Source organism: Heteronotia binoei, chromosome 12 (genome assembly GCF_032191835.1).
Source record: "Heteronotia binoei isolate CCM8104 ecotype False Entrance Well chromosome 12, APGP_CSIRO_Hbin_v1, whole genome shotgun sequence".
Lineage (NCBI taxonomy): Eukaryota > Metazoa > Chordata > Lepidosauria > Squamata > Gekkonidae > Heteronotia > Heteronotia binoei.
In genome coordinates this window covers 16,141,895-16,159,481 of record NC_083234.1, presented here as the reverse complement: position 1 = coordinate 16,159,481, position 17,587 = coordinate 16,141,895, and the positions used below count along the sequence as shown (strand labels likewise).

Below are 17,587 nucleotides of genomic sequence, written 5' to 3'. Positions count from 1 at the left end.
GGCCCAACCGGCCAGGTTCCAAGTTTGGCCTCGGGTCAGCTAGGGTTGTCAAGTCCAATTCAAGAAATATCTGGGGACTTTGGGGGTGGAGCCAGGAGCAAGGGTGTGACAAGCATAACTGAACTCCAAAGGGAGCTCTGGCCATCACTTTTAAAGGGACGGCACACCTTTTCAATGCCTTCCCTCCCTTGGAAATAATGAAGGATGGGGGCACCGTCTTTGGGGGCTCATAGAATTGGGCCCTGGGTCCAATTCTTTTGAAACTTGGAGGGTGTTTTGAGGAGAGGCACGGGATGCTATGCTGAAAGTTTGGTGCCTCTATTTCAAAAAACAGTTCCTCCAGATACCCAAGCATCAATTCTCCATTATACCCTATGCCATGGGAATTGGATTCCGTAGGGAATCATGGAGTGCCCGGCAGACATCCCCCCCCCCCGGGTTTCTGATGACCCTGAAGCGGGGGGGGGGGGGCGGCTCCAAACCGGGGAATCCCCTGTCCCCACCTGGGGATTGGCAACCCTAGGTTCAGCCCTGGTTGGGCGGGCCTCTTGGGGGGGGGGTTGTGGCCTAGGGCTTGTACTGGAGTGGGGGGGGAGGGAGAGCTCAGGCCTTGGGGCCACCATGCCCTGCCTCCCCTCTTCCGAGCTCAGGGCTGGAAAGGGGCCCTGCTGCCCCCCCCTTGTTCTGCATCCTCCCAGAGAGGGACGGAAGCACTTCCCCAGCTAATCCTGCGCAGGAAGATCCTGGCTAAAGTTGGTGGCTGGGCAGAACTGAGGCCAGGTGAGCCAATTCAGAGGGTTACCAGCTCTGGACTGGAAACGCCATTCCAGAGATTCGGGGGGGGGGGGGGGGTGGAGCTGGGAACTCCGTACCAGGGGGCAGCATCTGGGGTGGGGAGAGCAGAAGACGACATTGGATTTATATTCTGCCTTCCACTCAAGAGTCTCAGAGCGGCTCACAATCTCGTTTACCTTCCTCCCCCACAACAGGCACCCTGTGAGATGGGTGGGGCTGAGAGGCCTCTCACAGCAGCTGCCCTTCCAAGGACAACTCCTACAAGAGCTATGGCTGACCCAAGGCCATGCTAGCAGGTGCAAGAGGAGGAGTGGGAATCAAACCTGGTTCTCCCAGATAAGAGAGCTGTGGCTGACCCAAGGCCTTTCCAGCAAGTGCATATGGAGGAGGGGGGAATCAAACCCGGCCCCCCCAGATAAAAGAGCTCTGGCTGACCCAAGGCCTTTCCAGCAGGTGCAAGCGGAGGAAGGGGGAATCAAACCCGGTTCTCCCAGATAAGAGAGCTCTGGCTGACCCAAGGCCATTCCAGCAGCTGCAAGTGGAGGAGGGGGGAATCAAACCCGGTTCTCCCAGATAAGAGAGCTCTGGCTAACCCAAGGCCATTCCAGCAGCTGCAAGTGGAGGAGTGGGGAATCAAACCCGGTTCTCCCAGATAAGAGAGCTCTGGCTGACCCAAGGCCATTCCAGCAGCTGCAAGTGGAGGAGTGGGGAATCAAACCCGGTTCTCCCAGATAAGAGAGCTGTGGCTGACCCAAGGCCATTCCAGCAGGTGCAAGCGGAGGAGGGGGGAATCAAACCCGGTTCTCCCAGATAAGAGAGCTGTGGCTGACCCAAGACCATTCCAGCAGGTGCAAGCGGAGGAGGGGGGAATCAAACCCGGTTCTCCCAGATAAGAGAGCTCTGGCTGACCCAAGACCATTCCAGCAGGTGCAAGCGGAGGAGGGAGGAATCAGGCCCGGTTCTCTCAGATAAGAGAGCTCTGGCTGACCCAAGGCTGTTCCAGCAGGTGCAAGCGGAGGACTGGGGAATCAAACCCAATCAAGCTGTGGCTGACCCAAGGCCATTCCAGCAGCTGCAAGTGGAGGAGTGGGGAATCAATTCCGGTTCTCCCAGATAAGAGAGCTCTGGCTGACCCAAGGCCATTCCATCAGCTGTAAGTGAAGGAGTGGGGAATCAAAACCGGTTCTCCCAAATAAGAGAGCTATGGCTGACCCATGGCCATTCCAGCAGCTGCAAGTGGAGGAGGGGGGAATCAAACCCGGTTCTCCCAGATAAGAGAGCTCTGGCTGATGCAAGGCCATTCCAGTAGTTTCAAGTGGAGGAGTGGGGAATCCAACCCGATTCTCCCAGATAAGAGAGCCATGGCTGACCCAAGGCCATTCCAGCAGCTGCAAGTGGAGGAGTGGGGAATCAAACCCGGTTCTCCCAGATAAGAGAACTCTGGCTGACACAAGGCCATTCCAGCAGGTGCAAGTGAAAGAGTGGGGAATCAAACCCTGTTCTCCAAGATAAGAGAGCCATGGCTGACCCAAGGCCATTCCAGTACGTGCAAGTGGAGGAGTGGGGAATACAACCCGGTTCTCCCAGATAAGAGAGCCATGGCTGACCCAAGGCCATTCCAGCAGCTGCAAGTGGAGGAGAGGGGAATCCAACCCAGTTCTCCCAGATAAGAGAGCTCTGGCTGACCCAAGGCCATTCCAGCAGCTGCAAGTGGAGGAGTGGGGAATCAAACCCGGTTCTCCCAGATAAGAGAGCTGTGGCTGACCCAAGGCCATTCCAGCAGGTGCAAGCGGAGGAGGGGGGAATCAAACCCGGTTCTCCCAGATAAGAGAGCTGTGGCTGACCCAAGACCATTCCAGCAGGTGCAAGCGGAGGAGGGGGGAATCAAACCCGGTTCTCCCAGATAAGAGAGCTCTGGCTGACCCAAGACCATTCCAGCAGGTGCAAGCGGAGGAGGGAGGAATCAGGCCCGGTTCTCTCAGATAAGAGAGCTCTGGCTGACCCAAGGCTGTTCCAGCAGGTGCAAGCGGAGGACTGGGGAATCAAACCCAATCAAGCTGTGGCTGACCCAAGGCCATTCCAGCAGCTGCAAGTGGAGGAGTGGGGAATCAATTCCGGTTCTCCCAGATAAGAGAGCTCTGGCTGACCCAAGGCCATTCCATCAGCTGTAAGTGAAGGAGTGGGGAATCAAAACCGGTTCTCCCAAATAAGAGAGCTATGGCTGACCCATGGCCATTCCAGCAGCTGCAAGTGGAGGAGGGGGGAATCAAACCCGGTTCTCCCAGATAAGAGAGCTCTGGCTGATGCAAGGCCATTCCAGTAGTTTCAAGTGGAGGAGTGGGGAATCCAACCCGATTCTCCCAGATAAGAGAGCCATGGCTGACCCAAGGCCATTCCAGCAGCTGCAAGTGGAGGAGTGGGGAATCAAACCCGGTTCTCCCAGATAAGAGAACTCTGGCTGACACAAGGCCATTCCAGCAGGTGCAAGTGAAAGAGTGGGGAATCAAACCCTGTTCTCCAAGATAAGAGAGCCATGGCTGACCCAAGGCCATTCCAGTACGTGCAAGTGGAGGAGTGGGGAATACAACCCGGTTCTCCCAGATAAGAGAGCCATGGCTGACCCAAGGCCATTCCAGCAGCTGCAAGTGGAGGAGAGGGGAATCCAACCCAGTTCTCCCAGATAAGAGAGCTCTGGCTGACCCAAGGCCATTCCAGCAGCTGCAAGTGGAGGAGAGGGGAATCCAACCCAGTTCTCCCAGATAAGAGAGCTCTGGCTGACCCAAGGCCATTCCAGCAGGTGCAAATGGAGGAGTGGGGAATCAAACCCGGTTCTCCCAGATAAGAGAGCTCTGGCTGACCCAAGGCCATTCATCCAGCTGCAAGTGGAGGAGGGGGGAATCCAACCCGGTTCTCCCAGATAAGAGAGCTCTGGCTGACCCCAGGCCATTCCAGCAGCTGCAAGTGGAGGAGGGGGGAATCAAACCCGGTTCTCCCAGATAAGAGAGTTCTGGCTGACCCAAGGCCATTCCAGCAGCTGCAGGTGGAGGAGTGGGGAATCAAACCCGGTTCTCCCAGATAAGAGAACTCTGGCTGACCCAAGGCCATTCCAGCAGCTGCAAGTGGAGGAGTGGGGAATCAAACCCTGTTCTCCCAGATAAGAGAGCTCTGGCTGACCCAAGGCCATTCCAGCAGGTGCAAGTGGAGGAGTGGGGAATCAAACCCGGTTCTCCCAGATAAGAGAGCTCTGGCTGACCAAAGGCCATTCCAGCAGCTGCAAGTGGAGGAGAGGGGAATCCAACCCGGTTCTCCCAGATAAGAGAGCTCTGGCTGACCCGAGGCCATTCCAGCAGCTGCAAGTGGAGGAGTGGGGAATCCAATCCGGTTCTCCCAGATAAGAGAGCTCTGGCTGACCCCAGGACATTCCAGCAGCTGCAAGTGGAGGAGTGGGGCATCAAACCCGGTTCTCCCAGATAAGAGAGCTCTGGCTGACCCGAGGCCATTCCAGCAGCTGCAAGTGGAGGAGGGGGGAATCAAACCCGGTTCTCCCAGATAAGAGAGTTCTGGCTGACCCAAGGCCATTCCAGCAGCTGCAAGTGGAGGAGGGGGGAATCCAACCCGGTTCTCCCAGATAAGAGAGCTCTGGCTGACCCGAGGCCATTCCAGCAGCTGCAAGTGGAGGAGGGGGGAATCCAACCCGGTTCTCCCAGATAAGAGAGCTCTGGCTGACCCCAGGCCATTCCAGCAGCTGCAAGTGGAGGAGGGGGGAATCAAACCCGGTTCTCCCAGATAAGAGAGTTCTGGCTGACCCAAGGCCATTCCAGCAGCTGCAAGTGGAGGAGGGGGGAATCCAACCCGGTTCTCCCAGATAAGAGAGCTCTGGCTGACCCGAGGCCATTCCAGCAGCTGCAAGTGGAGGAGTGGGGAATCCAATCCGGTTCTCCCAGATAAGAGAGCTCTGGCTGACCCCAGGCCATTCCAGCAGCTGCAAGTGGAGGAGGGGGGAATCAAACCCGGTTCTCCCAGATAAGAGAGTTCTGGCTGACCCAAGGCCATTCCAGCAGCTGCAAGTGGAGGAGGGGGGAATCCAACCCGGTTCTCCCAGATAAGAGAGGTCTGGCTGACCCAAGGCCATTCCAGCAGCTGCAAGTGGAGGAGTGGGGACTCAAACCCGGTTCTCCCAGATAAGAGAGCTCTGGCTGACCCGAGGCCATTCCAGCAGCTGCAAGTGGAGGAGTGGGGAATCCAATCCGGTTCTCCCAGATAAGAGAGCTCTGGCTGACCCCAGGCCATTCCAGCAGCTGCAAGTGGAGGAGGGGGGAATCCAACCCGGTTCTCCCAGATAAGAGAGTTCTGGCTGACCCAAGGCCATGCCAGCAGCTGCAAGTGGAGGAGTGGGGACTCAAACCCGGTTCTCCCAGATAAGAGAGTTCTGGCTGACCCAAGGCCATTCCAGCAGCTGCAAGTGGAGGAGTGGGGAATCCAACCCGGTTCTCCCAGATAAGAGAGCTCTGGCTGACCCAAGGCCATTCCAGCAGGTGCAAGTGGAGGAGTGGGGAATCCAACCCGGTTCTCCCAGATAAGAGAGCTCTGGCTGACCCAAGGCCATTCCAGCAGCTGCAAGTGGAGGAGTGGGGACTCAAACCCGGTTCTCCCAGATAAGAGTCCGCACACTTAACCACTACTCCAAACTGGCTCTCTCTGCCCTGCCCTGCCCTCCCCTCCCTCCCTGCTGGGGCCGGCATCCTGCCCACGGGGCGGGGCTCCAGCCGCCACGACAGCCCTGCCAGGTAGGCCGGCCCGAGCCCTCCCCCGCCGGCCACCGAGAGGGAGCGGAAGAGCGGCAATGGGGAGCGCTTCCGGCCAGGCCCGGAAGCGGCTCTTTGCGCAGGCGCCGTGGCGTCCGAGGGCAGGGCAGCGGGAGCGAGGTAGGTGCGGGCGGGCGGGCGGGCTGCGCTCCGGGGTTGCCATGGCGCGGGGCGGCCATTCCCGCTGACCTCCTCCTCCTCCTCTTCTCGCCGGGCAGGGCCGGGGCGCCATGTCGCTGTCGCACCTCTACGGGGCGGCGGAGGAGGAGGACGAGGTGGAGCTGGAGCGCTTCGAGATCACCGAGTGGGACCTGCAGAACGAGTTCAACCCGCACCGGCAGCGCCGCTGGCAGACCAAGGAGGAGGCCCTCTACGGCCTCTGGGCCCGCCCGCGCGGCGACGGCGACGACGAAGAAGACGGCGGCGGCGACGACGACCCCGAGCAGCGGCCCAGCTTCGGAGGGAAGCGGTGAGGGGAGCCCAGCAGCCGCCAGCCCCCTTGCAGGGAGGGAGGGAGCCAGTGGGCGCAGGCGCTGAGCTGCTGCTTGCATCACGCGTTGCCAGCCTCTGAGCTCGCTTGCAGCATTCAGCCGGGGATAAATGGAGGATGGACATCTGCTCTGTCCAGGACCCCAAAGGCAGGCTGCTGCTGCTCCCCTAAAGGCCCACCTGCCCACCAGCCTTAATTCAGAAAGCAGATTTCACTGGGATGCCTCTGAAGGATGTTGTCTTTAAAATGTCTCCAGGTCTAAAGATTATTCCGCTCCTGTGAACTTTATCAGCGCCGGGCTGAAGAAGACAGCAGCAGATGAGGTGCTAGATGAAGATTCTGACGAGGATGAGAAGCCTTTGAAGCAAGAGGAAGCCCCCAAAGAGTTTGTGCCAAAAAAGTTAAAAACAGTGAGTCATTGTAGCAGTACATTATCTGCATGCACTCAAGGCCTCTGAAACCTTAAAGACATCACAAAGCACAAATGATAACTGGCTTCATCTGGTCCGGCATCCTGTTTCTCCCCAGTAGACAGCTAGAAGGGGCCATTGTGTCCAGAACTGCACACAAGTCTCCAGATGTGGCCTAACCAACGCAGTGTAAAGCAGGACTAGGACATTTTAAGATTTGGATGTTATGCCTCTGTTGACCCCAAGATGGCATTAGCCTTTTTTTGTTGGTGCATCACACTGGCCGCTCATATTTAACTTTCAGTCCACCCGTATTCCAAGGTCTTGTTCACATATACTGGAACTTGGAAGTGTATCCCCCTTCCAATATGCATGTACGTTTAGATGCCCCTGGAGAGACCACAACAGAGGCTGTAAGAGGAACTGTGACGGAACCAGCCTGATTCTGCCTTCAGACCCGGTCCCATCAACTCCCTTTTGAGTAGCCAACTCCTGAAGAGAGCTAATCTTCTTCCCACCACTAGGACACACTGCCACTACCTGTTCAACTTAGGGGTTCCTGACCGAGAGGAACTGGACTCCCAATCCCCCTTGCCAGTTCTGTGGCCGCAAGGTCCTCTGCCAACCCAGCACCTGGTTAACACAGAGACCACAGTCCTTCTTTGGGAGACCCCTGGAGGACCGGCACCTTACCAACTGTGTGCCTTTCCCTGGACTCCCCACTTGAAGTAGTGTGGTCTAAGGCAGTTGGGGAACCTATGTGGTACAGACCTTTTTAAACAGACAAAATATTTATTTAAAATTTATAACTTTTTACAGGCATTTTTAAGTACAGGGTGAAGTAATAAATGAAAGTAGAGATAAACACTCCTTTCCCTAATATATAACTGGCCCTGACCCTACCATCCAGAACCGACTCACCAGTCACCAAGACTTAAATCAAAACTCAGCTGACTGTCAGCTTCCCCTGACAACTTTTAACTGCCCGTTTCCCTCCAAAAGCCTCTAATATAAAACCCCGTTCCCGCCTAGGAACTGGTCTACCTACCTGCAGCATTCTGGGAGACCAGCCTGACAGACTTCCTGTCACTCTAGGAGGCCTCCGCAGAATTGCTGTTCCCAGACAGGAGGGGAGGAGGGAGGAGGAATAGACTAGGCCAAAGCCTTGCCTAGAGTTTAAGACTCCTCTAGCCAACTCCCAGACAAGCACAGGCCTAAAATGATGTTTCTCCACAGGAACCATCCTTAATTGTTGGTTCCCTTCCAGCAACTGACTTTCAGAGGGATTCTATTTTTAAGTCACCCACAAACTTGCTACCCTGCTCACCCCCAGTTCCAAATTATTTATGAACAAATTAAAGAACATCTGTCCTAATACTGATCCCCACTGTTTACTCCATTGTGAGAACTGTCCATTTATTCCTGTTCTCTGCTTTCTGTCATTTAGCCAGTTTCTAAATCTTTAAGAGGACCAATGCTCCCTCTAAGCTGCAGTCTTGTGAACAAAAATTCTACTTTGTGAACTACTGACATTAAAGTTGTGAGCTACTGCATAAATTAGTGTGCTCTGGGGCCATCCTTCCTGAGCTAAGACAAAAATGTGTGAACTGGAGGCTAAAAATCTGTGAGCTAGCTCACACTAACTCAGCTTAGAGGGATCACTGAAGAGGACCATTCCCTTATTCCATTATTTCAAAGCTTACTTGGGACACTTTGTATGAATAAATTACACATTGTATTTCATAGAATCATAGAGTTGGAAGGGGCCTCTAGAGTCATCTAGTCCAACCCCCTGCACAATGCAGGAAACTCACAAACACCTCCCCCTGAATTCACAGGATCTTCATTGCTGTCAGATGACCATCTAGCCTCTGTTTAAAAACCTCCAAGGAAGGAGAGCCCACCACTTCCCACAGAGGAAGCCTGTTCCACTGAGGAATTGCTCTAATGGTCAGGAAGTTCTTCCTAATGTTGAGCCGGAAACTCTTTTGATTTAATTTAAGAACATAAGAGAAGCCATGTTGGATCAGGCCAACGGCCCATCCAGTCCAACACTCTGTGTCACACAGTAGCCAAAAATTTTATATACACACATACACTGTGGCTAATAGCCATTGATGGACCTCTGCTCCATATTTTTATCTAAACCCCTCTTGAAGGTGGCTATACTTGTGGCCGCCACCACCTCCTGTGGCAGTGAATTCCACATGTTAATCACCCTTTAGGTGAAGAAGTACTTCCTTTTATCCGTTTTAACCTGTCTGCTTAGCAATTTCATCGAATGCCCACGAGTTCTTGTATTGTGAGAAAGGGAGAAAAGTACCTCTTTCTCTACTTTCTCCATCCCATGCATTATCTTGTAAACCTCTATCATGTCACCCCGCAGTCGACGTTTCTCCAAGCTAAAGAGTCCCAGCGTTTCAACCTTTCTTCATAGGGAAAGTGCTCCAGCCCTTTAATCATTCTAGTTGCCCTTCTCTGGACTTTCTCCAATGCTATAATATCCTTTTTGAGGTGTGGCGACCAGAACTGCACACAGTATTCCAAATGAGACCGCACCATTGATTTATACAGGGGCATTATGATACTGGCTGATTTGTTTTCAATTCCCTTCCTAATAATTCCCAGCATGGCATTGGCCTTTTTTATTGCAAACGCACACTGTCTTGACATTTTCAGTGAGTTATCTACCACAACCCCAAGATCTCTCTCTTGGTCAGTCTCTGCCAGTTCACACCCCATCAACTTATATTTGTAGCTGGGATTCTTGGCCCCAATGTGCATTACTTTGCACTTGGCCACATTGAACCGCATCTGCCACGTTGACGCCCACTCACCCAGCCTCAACAGATCCCTTTGGAGTTCCTCACAATCCTCTCTGGTTCTCACCACTCTGAACAATTTAGTGTCATCCGCAAACTTGGCCACTTCACTGCTCACTCCCAACTCTAAATCATTTATGATTTCAACCCATTGGTTCTGGTCCTACCTTCCAGGATGACGGAAAACAATTTCAGATGGTACCACCTCATAAATCTGTTCAAGGGCATTACGATACCGGCCATTTTATTTCAGTCCTGTAAACCTTGCTTAATTTTCATTGCTTCTACATGCTGAGTCAACATTTTCTTGAAGTTGCAACCCAAAGATTTTTTTTTGTCAGACTGTTAGTTTAAGGAGGGGTGTGTGTAGAAGGTTGCTCTAAAATGCATCAGTTTAGTCTCACTAACACTGGCTTTTATTTGCCATTTCTTCTTTTTAACAGGGTGGCAATTTCAAGCCCAGCCAGAAAGGTTTTGTAGGAGGAACCAAGTCCTTCTTGGACTTTGGCAGCTGGGAGAGGCACACCAAGGGGATTGGGCAGAAGCTTCTTCAGAAAATGGGCTACGTGCCCGGCCGGGGTCTTGGCAAGAATGCTCAAGGTAGGACAGGATGTGGCTCACCCAGGGTGAACAGGCAGGAAGCGTCACTCCTGGGCTTAGCTGCTTGGCCGCTCACTGGAGCCCCTCCTCCTCCCCATCCCGGGCCTTTGGTGTCGGGTGGATGCTGCTGTGGGGCTTCCTTCCCTCTTTCTCCAGGCAGCTTGGATCACTCTGGTGTTTGCAGGGAGCATTCCATGAACTGACTGCACTGCACTTTCTCAGGTATCATCAATCCCATTGAGGCCAAGCAGAGGAAAGGCAAAGGGGCCGTGGGAGCCTATGGCTCAGAACGGACGTCGCAGTCCTTGCAGGACTTCCCTGTGGTTGACTCAGAGGAAGAAGCCGAAGAGGTAGGACATCTCCCCCCCACCACCACCTTGTATTACGTTGGGGCACTTTGTGGATGCTTTTCCTTTCAAGTTGCCATGAACGAAAGTGGTTCTCAGTGGCTGCATCAGAGACTTCCTCGCAGACTGTGTGCTAAAGAGGCAGGTGTGTTTGGCCTCTGTGAAAAATGAGGCTGGGTGCCTTTGCAAAGGCAGTCAGAAAAATTCTCAGCTGGACACTAACCCAGTTGTAGCAGCAAAGGTGGAAGTCCAGCAGAAGTAAGACTCTTGCTTCTTACTCCCAGATACCCTACCCAGAACACGCAGTCTTGACGTTCATAGGAAGAGGAAATTAAGAGGTGGTGTAAGATATGGCACAGAAGTTGTTATCCAGTTTTGTAAAGGAGAAACAAACTGCCACTGAGAAGAGCACACGTCCCTCTCCATTCCCATTGGGGGTGGGGGGTGTTAATGAGTTGCCTGTACCCACAAGGGAGGCCAAAGGTCAGAGAAGTGGCCTGCAAGGCAAATTCTACCTGGTGCAGGACTGGAGCCAGGAGAGTGTCCCCCGCAACCCCCAGGTGCCCTGTGGGCATTACTTATTGGGGCTGCTTCTGCCCCATTCCTAGAGGTTTATCTAAAGTTCTTTATGGACTTGGTCTGCTGAGATGGGAGCAGAGTGATTAGTAATCCACTGGATCTGACCAAATCAGCTTTTCCAAAGACTTCCTCTAGCCCCTGCTGCTTTGGAGGACTGCATTGTCTCCCTGATCTCTTCAGTTTGGTGTAGTGATGAAGAGTGCGGACTCTTATCTGGGAGAACCCAGTTTGATTCCCCACTCCTCCACTTGCAGCTGCTGGAATGACCTTGGGTCAGCCATAGCTCTTGCAGAGGTTGTCCTTGAAAGGGCAGCTGCAGGAAGAGCTCTCTCAACCCCACCCACCTCACAGGGTGTCTGTCTTCTGAGAGCCAGTTTGGTGTAGTGGTTAAGTGTGCAGACTCTTATCTGGGAGAACCAGGTTTGATTCCCCACTCCTCCACGTGCACCTGCTGGAATGGCCTTGGGTCAGCCATAGCTCTGGCAGAGGTTGTCCTTGAAAGGGCAGCTTCTGGGAGAGCTCTCTCAACCCCACAGGGTGTCTGTCAGAAGACAGTTTGGTGTAGTGGTGAACTGTGTGGACTCTTATCTGGGAGAACCGGGTTTGATTCCCCACTCCTCCACTTGCAGCTGCTGGAATGGCTTTGGGTCAGCCATAGCTCTGGCAGGAGTTGTGCTTGAAAGGGCAGCTGCTGTGAGAGCCCTCTCAGCCCCCTCCCCCACCTCACAGGGTGTCTGTTGTGGGGGAGGAAGATAAAGGAGATTGTGAGCCACTCTGAAATTCAGAGTGGAGAGTGGGATATAAATGTAATATTATCATCTTCAAAAATAACAGCACAGCCCTCTTGGAGGAAGCAATCCCTGATGAGCTCTGTGGAGTGGAATGGCACATCCTTCAGCTCCCAGCAAATGGCAGCCTGCCTCCATATCAGCCTTTGCTTCCCTTCTAGGAGTTCCAGAAGGAGCTCAGCCAGTGGCGGAAGGACCCAAGCGGGAGCAAGAAGAAGCCAAAGTACACCTACAAGACCGTGGAGGAGCTGAAGGCCAAGGGCAGGGCGGGGAAGCAGCTAACAGCACCTCAGAAGGATCTGGCCCAAGTCAAGGTGAGGCCGGGACAGGGTTTCCCAGGTGGAGCTAACAGGGCTGCTCAGTACTCCTTCCTCTGCTGCGATTGGAGGCGGGCTGACCAATCAGAAGGCTCTGCAGCCTGGGGGAGGAGGAGGAGGAGTTGGCCTTTTCTCATGGGACAGTGAAGCTTCCCTATGGCCACAGTCTTAGTACAAGAGGTCCCGCAACAGAGAAAAGAGAAATTTTAGAAATGCCCGTCTCTGGATGGATACAAGGACTGGGAAGCAAAGCAATTTCAGTTGACTCTGGAGAGTTATAGCTTCATTGGCCTGCATGCGGACTTATCTTTTGCAGCACAAAAAATACTGGTCCAACATCAGCATTTGTGTCAGCAGAACAGACCTGTTACAATACTTAACCATTCTGTTTGACTTCTGCCAGTGACATCGTTAACTTGTCTTCCCGCCTGCCTTGAGCTGCTGACCTTTGTTTTGTCTTGGGCTCTTTCGGAAGGTGATCGACATGACCGGCCGGGAGCAGAAGGTCTATTACAGCTACAGCCAGATCAGCCAGAAGCACAACATCCCCGACGACAACCCCCAGCAGCCGCTGCCCCTGGGCAAGGACGCCAAGCCCCAGGCCTTCGCCCTGCCCGAGCTGGAGCACAACCTGCAGCTCCTCATCGACCTCACCGAGCAGGAGATCATCCAGAACGACCGGCAGCTGCAGTATGAGCGGGACCAAGTGGTCAACCTGACCCACGAGATCGAGAAGATGGATGAGGTCCTGGCGCGCCAGGAGGCTGAGATCCGGAACCTCAGCAAGGTCCTGGAGACGGTGGAGGAGTGTGAGCGGCGGATGCAACCCGGCTGCGACAACCCCCTGACCCTGGCCGAGTGCGCCAAGGTCTTCGAGACTCTCCAGGATAAGTATTACGAGGAGTACCGGATGTCCGACCGTGTGGATCTGGCCGCTGCCATTGTGTTCCCACTGGTGAAAGACTACTTCAAGAACTGGGACCCGTTGAAGGTGGGTGGCTGGAGGTCTCGACCTTCCTGGCATTGGGTGGGTGGGGTTGGAAGAGGCCATTGGGGGAGAGTGGCACAAAGTCATCTCTCCCCCCCCCCCCCGGGCAAATTCTGCCTCCAAACACCAGATATGGGAAGTGCGTGCAGTGTCTTTCTGCCTCAGAGGCATCCACGGCCCTGTTCCCCTATGGAAAGGGTTAAAAGAAACTTCAAAACAAGCACAGCAGAAAGCACACGGCTGGTCCCGTGCTGGGGAGCAAGGCCCCCTTCCCTCCCTCCCTCCCGGGTCCCCATGTGCTCCATCTTTGGGCCTCTTTCCTTCCTCTCTCCCCAGGACTGCACGTACGGCACGGACATCCTGGGCCAGTGGAAGAGCTTGCTGGAGAATGACCAGCTGTTGTCGCACGGTGGGCAGGACCTCTCCTCGGATGCTTTCCACCGGTAAATGGGCTGCCTGGCTTGTGGAGGGAGGGGAGGCTGAGCCTTTCTCCCCTAGAGCTGCTCTGCTGTGACCCTTGGGGTAGGGACCCACCAGCACCACCCCCTCCCCTGCCTGGCAGGGTGACAGTCTGGCCCTCAGATCTGGAGAGAAGATGGGGAAGGAGGTCTTGGTGATGAGTCAGTGGCATTTGCGTTGCCAAGAAGGAAGCAGTGATTAGAATCCCTGCTTGATGCGTGTTCTCTTGCGTGGCCATGGCCCCAGCTGCAGCACTCAGTGAGAGGGTCTCTCCTGCTCAGGCTGATGTGGGAGACGTGGATGCCCTACGTGCGGAACATTGCAGGGCAGTGGCAGCCCCGGAACTGCATCCCCATGGTGGACTTCCTGGACAGCTGGGCGCCCATCATTCCCGTCTGGATCCTGGAGAACATTCTCGACCAGCTCGTTTTCCCCAAGCTGCAGAAGGAGGTAGGAAGGCGCCTCCCTCAGTGTGGCTGCCTCTGCAGGATCCTTGACGGTCCACCACAGAGCTGGCTTCTGCTCCGCCCTGCAGGTGGAGAACTGGAACCCGCTGACGGACACGGTCCCCATCCACTCGTGGATCCACCCCTGGCTGCCCCTGATGCAGGCCCGCCTGGAGCCCCTCTACTCCCCCATCCGCAACAAGCTGGCCAGCGCCCTGCAGAAGTGGCACCCCAGCGACTCCTCTGCCAAGCTCATCCTGCAGCCCTGGAAGGAGGTCTTCACCCCGGGGTCCTGGGAGGCCTTCATGATCAAGAATATTGTGCCAAAGCTGGGTAAGGAGAGCCCGGCAGACAAACAGAGTGGGACACCAGGGGCTTCCAGGTCAAGCCCCCCATTTGCATCAGCAGGCTCTCTGGTCAACTTGCCTGAGATCGGGCTGGCCCCTGTGGTGCTCCTTTCACTCTTTTCTCTCTGCTTGGCTTGCTGGGGGTGGCCAGGGGAGGGGAGGACTGAGGGTTGCAGAGAAAGGCTTGGGCTGCAGGAATCAGGGACTGTCCCCTTGCACAGCAGGGAGGGCCTTGTGTCCAGGAGGAGGCAGCGTCTGAAGAGCCCCTTGCCTGCCTCTTCAGCAGCACAGAGAACCATTCTTGTACAAATGAGCCTGGGAAACCAGCAGAGCTTTCCCATAATGTCTAGTCCCAGGTTCCGTCTTCCACATTCGCCTGCAGGAAATTCTTGGCTGCGCGGAGCCTGCAGGGTAGAGCAGAAGGCTTGGAGCTTTGCTGCAGGCCAAGGTGACTTCAGGTGGTTTCGTCCCTCTCTCCTTCCTGCAGGTCTGTGCCTGAACGAGCTGCTGATCAACCCTCACCAGCAGCACATGGATGCCTTCTTCTGGGTGATGGACTGGGAGGGCATGATCTCTGTCTCCAGCCTGGTGGGGCTGCTGGAGAAGCACTTCTTTCCCAAGTGGCTGCAGGTATGTGACCCCACCTGCAGAATTCTCCTCTCTGCCTCCTTGCCCACTGTCTGCGTCAGCTCCGTTCCAGCCCAGGCGTGCTTCAGCCTCCTCCACCCCCCTTCTAGGTCCTGTGCTCCTGGCTAAGTAACAACCCTAATTACGAAGAGATCACCAAGTGGTATCTGGGCTGGAAGTCGATGTTCTCAGACCAGGTGCTGGCCCACCCCTCCGTCAAGGAGAAATTCAACGAAGCCCTGGACGTCATGAACAGAGCCGTCTCTTCCAGTGTTGGTGCGTGAGTCGGTTGCTAGCTCTGGCCCAAGGGCCTCTGCTGCCTTTGAGCCATGGGCGAGGGAGGGGCTGGCTCAGTGTTGCTGCCTCACCTGAATCTCAGTCAATCAGGGCTGGCCGGGCCACTAGGCAAACCAAGCCATTGCCTTCTGGGGGTGCCAAATTGGGCCCCGCCATGTGACTCTGCCCCGGGGGGGGAGGAGAAGTTGCTCCCAAAGCCCTCCCAGAAGCCAGTGCCAGTTGCTAGAGGTGGTTCTTCCCTACCCACTCCTGAGTGTCAGGGCCCGGTGCCGTCTCCTGCCCCAAAGGAGAAGCTAAGCGGTTCCCTCTTCACCATTTCCTCTCTCTTTGCTGGGCTAGGGGGCTACATGCAACCTGGTGCCCGAGAAAACATCGCTTACCTGACGCACACGGAGCGCCGGAAGGACTTCCAGTACGAGGCCATGCAGGAGCGGCGGGAAGCCGAGAACATGGCTCAGCGGGGGATTGGCATGGCCGCCGGCTCGGTGCCCATGAACTTCAAGGACCTGATCCAGACCAAGGCTGAGGAGCACAACATTGTCTTCATGCCCGTCATTGGGAAGCGGCACGAAGGGAAGCAGCTGTACACCTTTGGGCGCATTGTCATCTACATCGACCGGGGGGTGGTCTTTGTGCAGGGGGAGAAGACCTGGGTCCCCACCTCCCTGCAGAGCCTCATTGACATGACAAAATGAGGGCGAGGGGCTGGGCCCACACTGGCAGTGGCAGCAGCAGCAGCAGCATTCAAGGGCTTCATCCAAGCACAGCTCTGGGGTCCAGGCCTCTTGTGCTTGAAGAGGCTTCATTGTGTAAATAAAATGAATTTTCTTTTGTGTTAGTGAGTGTCCAGTCCACTCATTTGCAGGCCTGGAAGTTTCACATCCCACCCTTCTGGGCCGTGATGAGCTCCCAGCAGAACAGAGCGGGGGTCGGAGGCTGGAGCTGAGGTGGTGCGGGAGCCTGGCAGGTGTCTCCAGGGCCCGCCTCTGTTGCGTGGCCCCATGCACATAAGGAGCCGGAGGTATGTGCCCCCCACAATGCTTTGGGTTTGATACAGTAAGCAAGTGAAAACATTACAGCAGAATCCTCTCTCCAGTTTATCAAAACAATATTTAATGACATAGGAGTGATTACTTGAGGCTATTTGCTCTTTCTTGCCAAAAGCAAACAGGTTCCCCAGGAAAACACTCTTCAGTGAAAATGCTCCATGTCAGTTACAGGTTTTCAAAATCAGCTTTTCTAATTTATTTTATTCTATTCAGAGCAAGATACAACTCTCTATTCTAGGACATAATAAAACCCCTCTTGGCAAAACAGCAGCCTGATTGGTTGGGACTGTGGTGCGTCAGCCCTTGGCCAAGTCAAGAGTATTTGCATGCCATTGGTTGAATCCGCTTCTGTCTCCCACCCATCCAAGTGGCTGCTGCTAGCCAGCAAAGTTCATTATGTCAGTAAACGGCAACCAACCTTAGTTCTGGCAGTTGCTGGCTCTCCCTACTCTCCCATTGGCTGAGCTGCCTGTCACATTCCCTCAATTAGCTGAGGAAGGAGGAGGGAAACAGCCAGAGAAAGGCTTCCCTTGATTGGCTGAGGACTCCTACCTTCCTGGAAAGCGGAACAGATGGTATCCTGTGAGAACAGAGCAGATATAGAGAGAGATACGGTGGGAAAGTGAGACACATGGAGAGACTGAAGTTTCATGCTTAAGACCCACAACATTATCAGAGACGGACTGTTGGTCTGGACGTATCACTCAAGGCCTCTGAGGGAGAACTCGTTGGGGCCAGTTCCAGATTGGTAGGAAAGCCCTGCAGATCCTGTGGTGGAGGCCATAGGCATTAGGGCTTTAGAGCAAGGTCTGCCAGACCCACGTTCTTGCTGTGGAAGCTGACGGGAGGATTTCAGACCAGTCACAAACTTCCAGCCTAACCTGCCTCACAGGGTTGTTGTTCAGGAGGAGAGGAGAATGATGTAAGCTGCTTTGGTCCCCGCTGCTGTGGAGAAAGACTGTCCTTTCCCTACAGGAGGCTGCAGGGAGGGGGGATGTAATGGAAAGCTTAAGTTGAGCAGATAAAGAGAAGGAGATAGGGTTCCCAACTCCAGGTTAAGAAATTCCTCAAGATTTAAGGGGTGCGGCCTGGAGAAGGTGGGATCTGAAAAGGGGATGGGATCTCCAACAGGTGCAATGCCATGCACTCCGCCCTCCAAACCAGCAGTTTCCTCTGGGGAACCATTGTTGCCGATCTCCAGGTGAGGGCTGAGATCACTCAGTATTACAAGAGCTCTCTGGCTGGCAGAGATCTCCCCTGGAGGTGGTGGGGGTGAATGGGGGGGGGGCACTTGCCCATAGCCTCTTTCTAGAGCCGTTGTATTTTTCTTCACAAGGGGCCTTATTCCTTGTATAAACATAAAGCAGTTAGGAAAGAATGCGCACCCTGTTATACGTACGCATGCATTTTTGTAAAAACAT

General features: G+C 54.6%; 1 protein-coding gene across 1 annotated transcript; it reads left to right on the top strand.

Moving 5' to 3' along the window:
• The first annotated feature begins 5,719 nt into the window (after window positions 1-5,719).
• LOC132580196 (tuftelin-interacting protein 11) lies at window positions 5,720-15,955 on the top strand. Its single transcript, XM_060250886.1, has 12 exons — window positions 5,720-6,069; window positions 6,347-6,500; window positions 9,766-9,922; window positions 10,145-10,272; window positions 11,798-11,950; window positions 12,429-12,944; window positions 13,278-13,384; window positions 13,682-13,850; window positions 13,936-14,179; window positions 14,681-14,823; window positions 14,931-15,096; window positions 15,457-15,955. The coding sequence occupies exons 1-12, from the start codon at window positions 5,831-5,833 to the stop codon at window positions 15,810-15,812; spliced, it is 2,532 nt and encodes an 843-aa protein (XP_060106869.1). The 5' UTR covers window positions 5,720-5,830; the 3' UTR covers window positions 15,813-15,955.
• The last annotated feature ends 1,632 nt before the right edge of the window (window positions 15,956-17,587 follow it).

Coding starts and splice junctions, on each gene's coding strand:
- LOC132580196 (XM_060250886.1), top strand. CDS start 5,831: ATGTCGCTGTCGCACCTCTACGGGGCGGCGGAGGAGGAGGACGAGGTG. Junction 13,851..13,935: donor TCCCCAAGCTGCAGAAGGAG/GTAGGAAGGCGC, acceptor TCCGCCCTGCAG/GTGGAGAACTGGAACCCGCT. Junction 14,180..14,680: donor GAATATTGTGCCAAAGCTGG/GTAAGGAGAGCC, acceptor TCCTTCCTGCAG/GTCTGTGCCTGAACGAGCTG.